Source organism: Salvia splendens, chromosome 8, assembly GCF_004379255.2.
Source record: "Salvia splendens isolate huo1 chromosome 8, SspV2, whole genome shotgun sequence".
Taxonomy (NCBI): Eukaryota; Viridiplantae; Streptophyta; class Magnoliopsida; order Lamiales; family Lamiaceae; genus Salvia; species Salvia splendens.
In genome coordinates, this window is record NC_056039.1 from 31,713,921 (window position 1) to 31,719,832 (window position 5,912).

At 36.3% G+C, this 5,912-nt stretch overlaps 1 protein-coding gene across 1 annotated transcript; it reads left to right on the forward strand.

The window, feature by feature from the left end:
• The first annotated feature begins 515 nt into the window (after positions 1–515).
• Positions 516–5,643, forward strand: LOC121742984 (exonuclease 1-like). Its single transcript, XM_042136147.1, has 15 exons — positions 516–806; positions 1,313–1,432; positions 1,654–1,777; positions 1,926–2,063; positions 2,175–2,384; positions 2,477–2,652; positions 2,748–2,820; positions 2,900–3,023; positions 3,477–3,574; positions 3,700–3,754; positions 3,829–4,460; positions 4,545–4,572; positions 4,864–5,074; positions 5,155–5,264; positions 5,350–5,643. The coding sequence occupies exons 1-14, from the start codon at positions 646–648 to the stop codon at positions 5,168–5,170; spliced, it is 2,166 nt and encodes a 721-aa protein (XP_041992081.1). The 5' UTR covers positions 516–645; the 3' UTR covers positions 5,171–5,264; positions 5,350–5,643.
• The last annotated feature ends 269 nt before the right edge of the window (positions 5,644–5,912 follow it).

Here is a 5,912-nt window from a genome sequence, read left to right on the forward strand (position 1 = left end):
TATAATATTGAATAAATTAGAAAGAATAAAGTCATTACTGATATATACAAATTATAATTTTTGTGCAAATTTATCCGTCCGAGCATATGCAATTAAGATTTCGTTGAAATCCTTATGGAATCACCTTTAATTTAATAATATAATACTCAAAAATAATTTCAATCAATAGAGTCATACTCCCTCCGTTCAGATTGATTTCTTTGATATTTTAGAAAATGATAATGAATAATTAAAATGGAGATAAAGTTAAGTAGGAGAGAAAATAATTTTTCATTCACTTTATAGTAGTACTAATTTTATAAGAAGAACGAAAATGACAAAGAGACATTATTTTTGGATCTCATTCACTTTGTTACTGGGCCGCTTGAAGACGGAGACAAAAGCCCAATTTCATTTCACAGCAAAAGCCTTTGGTCCATTAGTCATAAACTACGTAATTCCGAAAATATCCCTCAAATTGTATGAATTTGCATCTGCAATCCCTAGTCCCACTGGTACTGTGTGATATTCAACAATTTCCCGCCCATTCCCTCCCTCCAAATTGGGGTCCTCAATTTCCAACACAAAGTTTCTGTTTCGCGTCGGTGTGTAATTGTCCAGGACACATCTTGCTGACATTTCTTGAATTATCGATCAAGATTGGCGATGGGTATCCAAGGGTTGCTGCCGCTTTTGAAATCAATCATGAATCCGATTCACATTAAGGATCTGGAGGGTTGTTTCGTTGCCGTCGATACGTATTCTTGGCTGCACAAAGGCGCTCTTTCTTGCAGCACTGAGCTCTGCAAAGGCCAACCCACTTCCAAGTACTTCCACATTATTGCCTCTCAATTATTTAGATGCTTGCTTTTTTTTTTATCTTCCTCAATGCGCGTATTTTGGGTCTTTATATTGAATCTGAGAATATCCGGGTTTCTGTGTTTATCGAAGGGAGGAAATGGGTTTTAGTATGCAAATCCCCCATGTTTATCACTTTGATTCATTTAATTTTAAGCAACAAATTTTGGGTTATGAGTATCTTTTTGTTCTTCATAGATCTGAAGGGTAAATGTTGCTTTACTAGAGATGTTAAGAACACTTTTTGGTGAATCTCTTTTAAATCGCCACTGATAAATTTTCCATAGGATAAATTTGCTCAGGATATATGGCATTCTTGTTTGAGGGTTTTACTAGACTGGGCTTGAGATAACTTATTTGCAAATTTCTGGTTGTTTGATCACTTGAATGAAATCACTTACGTAGATTGAAGAAGGATTCTAAGGCTAAGTTGAAAGATAAGATGACATAGTGGGCTTCTGTCTTGGTTTTTCAGGCACATTAACTACTGCATGCATAGGGTGAATATGCTACGTCATTATGGTGTCAAACCCATCCTTGTATTTGATGGGGGTCCTCTACCAATGAAGAACGAGCAAGAGATTAAGCGAGCAAGGTATCGAATTCTGTCCATCAATTTTCTCTGTTTGATTAGCTTGATATGTTCTGCTGCTTATAAGTAATAGAGTTTCTGAAGTTCCAGTTTTCTGTCAAATGGTCCTTGCAGTCTGTTATTTTAGCTTCCATACTCTCTAATTTCTTTATGGTGTACCCTTGACCTCTATTTGATGATTCATGTTGAGTAATTTCTATCTTTCTCACATTTGTTATTTGCAGGTCTAGAAGAGAAAACCTTTCCCGTGCTATGGAACATGAGTCAAATGGAAATCTAAAGGCTGCATTTGACTGCTACCAGAAGGCTGTTGATATATCACCTTCAATTGCTTATGACCTTATTCAGGTGGAATAGCTTTTAATATTCTGAAATTGCCAAGCATTTTTCCCAGTATATTTTGGGGTCATTTTAAACACTTTATGGAGCTAGAACTTAACAATCTTTTTCCTTCTGTTCCTTTGACAGTCTATCTGCTTGTTCTTATTGTTAACAGGTCTTAAAGCAAGAAAATATTGCTTACGTTGTTGCACCTTATGAGGCAGATGCACAAATGACATTTTTGGCAGTCAGCAAACATGTTCAAGCTGTTATAACGGAAGATTCAGATTTAATTGCATTTGGTTGCCCAAGGGTGAGTTTTACTTGCTCATGCTTTTGTTCTCATTATTCCAAAGGCATTGTACTTACGTTTTCATGTATCTAGTCTTGTTATATTCTCATGAACTTGTACTGAATCACACAGATCATCTACAAAATGGATAAATTCGGGCAAGGTGTTGAGTTTAAGAGTGCCATGCTACAACACAACAAAGAACTAAATTTAGAGGGATTCACCCAGATGATGCTGTTGGAGATGTGCATTTTAAGTGGGTGCGACTATCTGCCATCTCTCCCAGGAATGGGTCTGAAAAAAGCTCACGCTCTGATGAAGAAGTTTAAAAATCACGAGAATGTATAATCATTATCTTAATATAGAAATTTTGACGCTTTCTGTCAGTTGATTCACATTAAAGTTTGGTTACTAAATGTTGTACCATGATGCAGGTAATCAAGCACTTGAAGTACAACAGCGTTGATGTAACTCCACTTTATGAGGAATCATTCAAGAAAGCAATTTTGACTTTCAAGCATCAACGTGTTTATGATCCTATTAGTGACGATATTGTACATCTGTCGGAGCCAGTTGGCATTGCTGATGAAGTTTTAGACTTCTTAGGCCCATATCCTTTTGCTATAGATTGCATACTTAGTAATTGATCTACACAAGCACTTGTCCCTCCATGCATTACTAGAAGGATACCTTAACTAGAATCACTTCATTGCCCCAGCATGTGGCTAAAGGCATTGCAGAAGGAGACATAGATCCTATCACTAAAGATCCCATCCAAGTACGTCTTATACTTTTTCATTGATTTAGAAGTATTGTAAACATCATGAGCTCCTTTATAATTATCTTGTAATAAGTAGAGAGAATCTGGTGCTGCTGAAAAGACACTCGAAGGAACTTACCAGCTCAAGTTTTTCAAGCCTGACAGTGAAAGGAAGAAGATTGATTTGCCTGTGCAGAAAAATATTCTCACAAACTACTTCTGTATCCATTCAAGGAAACTTTTTAGTTTATCATTCTCTCATTTTCACGCAGCTGGTTACTTTTGTTGCATGCACCCTTACACTAAAGCCATGGAACCTAGGTTGAACTCTGTAAGAACATCCTATTTTCCTTCTTGTTAACGTTAAGTGCAGGTTCAACTTTTGCTTTATATGCTCCTGAGTCCTTGACCCCTGTCGTGTGACTCATGTTATGGCATAGGATGTACATGTTTCTTATGCTTAAATCTCATCAAATTCCATGGTCTATAGTTACTTTGAACCTATATCACATTTGGTTTGATAGTTTTTGCAGTGATTTCATTTTCTCACAGCAAGTGTAATATGAGAGGGTTTTAGCATGCAAGGAACACAATTTATTTCTTGTTTCTTAGACTATTTATCTCACGCCTCTTTAGAGGATTAAGAAAACTTGGCTTTCCCTTGACACTATAAGGCTTCGCTTCTCTCGAGGCAAAGAGGAAATTCAGGGCCCCTCGAAGTGTACCAAATGAAAACAATAAAACTTTCAGTCCTGGCTTAGGTCCACATGAGGTCAGTTCTAATTGAATATGATATGTGTGCTTATTAGAGGGCCAGCAACCGATTTAAAGTTCAGACATTTAATTTTTCTCTCACAACCTGTCATTTGCTAATTATTTTTGGTTTTTCTGTTTTAGGTGAAGCATGGCTCTGAAACTGATGATTTGAAGGTTTTGGGGGGACATAATCATGGTGAGAATGACATTTCTACAGATAAGAAGCTATTTATGAAAACAGTGCCCACTGATTTGTTTGTTCATGTATAGGGCCATTTAGCAAGAGAGGAGTTGTGGGAGATGAAGAAATCCAACCACTTACATCACTGCAAAATTCAGTGTGTAAGCCTTGTATCTCCTTGCACAAGGATCTTGACTCAAGTCGAGAAAATGGAAAAGTGGCATCAGGAAATAAAAATGTTATAGTGAGAAGCTCATATTTTATGAAAAAACCTAATGAGGAGACAGGGAAGGAAAATGAGAGTGATGTTTACCTCAGTGGTGATAACAAATTGGACACTGTTGTATCTGAGAAAACATGCAACACAGAGGAGAAGAGAATCACTGTTCATAGTCCTTATTTTCGGCCCAGCATCAAGCAAAATGCTAATGGTCAATCAAGCAATCTTTTTGAGAAGTATTCCTTCCAGACGCACAGTTCAGAATTGTCTGATGTAGATGATGATGGTGAGTCAAAAAAAATAGTCGAGTACCCAAAACATAGAGTGAGGAGTTCTTTTTTCAAAGAAACTTCTGTAAATGAGAATCATCTGTCCAAAGACAAGACAGTCAGTGCCATTGCTGATGAGTCTCACAATAACAGTCATCAGGGGCTGTCAACTGATGATTCATTAGAATGCACGGCAAAGAAAAGAAAGTTATCTCAAACTGAAAGTCCAAGAGTATGTCCTGATCATTATTATTTATCATATTCTATGTGATTCTCAAGTACTCTTGGTACATAATTTATTTCCCATATGCTGCAGGATGAAAATGCTAACAACTGGAGATCAGGTACATTTCCTGTTAAATATATGTGCCGAGAAAAGGATATTCTTCAATTTGCAGATATGTCCTAGTTGAGATAGATAATTACATCATATTACTATTTTGTCAAAGAGAAGCTCAACATGAAACCGTCTGCTTCAGAAAGGATTGAATTGTTGAGTTGTACAATGTGCTTCAGTTTCTCTCTTACTTTGCCTCTATTAGTTTCTGATAGTATGCAAAGCTTATTCCCAGTAGCACTAGTGTTCATAGCTTGAGTGCCACAGCATTGTTGTTAAGACGACATTACCCTTTCAGGTTACTCTTCTGATCCAGAGGAAGAAGAGACGCCTCAAGAGGGAAAGTTTGGCTCCGATATTAGTCATTTGGGGCGTTATTCTAATATAGCAGAGAAGTCAATGGAAAAGTTTGTAGCAGTGTTATCATCATTTAGATACAGTGCATCTGGCTCTCGTGCTAGTGGTCTTCGTGCACCTCTAAAAGATATAAAGAACAGCTTCAAGAGAAGGTGAAAAGCATACCAATAATGCATCCTTTCTTTCCACAGAGATAAAGAGCCTCAACTATTCCACCTCTTGTTTGAACTAGGAGATCTATACAATGAAGCTCAACCCTTGACATGGATCTGAGGAAACTTGTTTATGCTCCTCCAGAAGCATCAAGTTTTAAGTTTTGGTCCAAATGCATCAACATAAAAGGTTATTGAGAACTTTAATCTTTCTCATTCATGTCTGTCATTGAATTTTAATTGACCTTTTATTATCTTTTTTTGTTTTGTTTCAGGGCTCAGTTAGAGATCTGAGATGCATCATTGCTGCTGCTTCTTGCTTCCATGCATTCAAATGTCAAGAAATCCAGAAGCCCATGATATTTGTTCAATATCTATGAATTCCTACCTCAAGCATAGTGGCAACCTTAGTTAGGTGTGCCCTCATCATCATCCAGATATTGTAACATTATTTTTTTTCAGAAAAAAGGAAATTACTTTGTCCTAGTCCTATTGAAAACCTTATGCAAATTCTTATGAGGTCATTTTTCTTGAAAAAACAGATCTTGGATGAGCTGATTGACCATATTAAGGCAATTATGGCTAAGCTTCTGCATAGCCGTAAAAATAATCAATATAAAAATTAAGTAATTTACTTTTATATGTCAATTGTACTTTATCAATTTGACTTTTTATCTTTGTAGATTTTGGCTCCATACTTTCTTTTTATTAATAATTAACACTTAATTTAATAATCTAATCTTCATAATGTGGTGACATTTAGCACCACTCTTTTTGTTAAAGTATATAATTAATGATATAATCTAACACTCATAGTCGCTATCCTAACGGAAAGTAA

Bases quoted from the DNA above. Each gene is read 5' to 3' on its own strand.
- LOC121742984 (XM_042136147.1), top strand. From the start codon at position 646: ATGGGTATCCAAGGGTTGCTGCCGCTTTTGAAATCAATCATGAATCCG. The intron at 1,778-1,925 runs GTGGAATAGCTT...TATTGTTAACAG, and splicing joins TTGCTTATGACCTTATTCAG to GTCTTAAAGCAAGAAAATAT. The intron at 3,024-3,476 runs GTATCCATTCAA...TGACACTATAAG, and splicing joins TATTCTCACAAACTACTTCT to GCTTCGCTTCTCTCGAGGCA.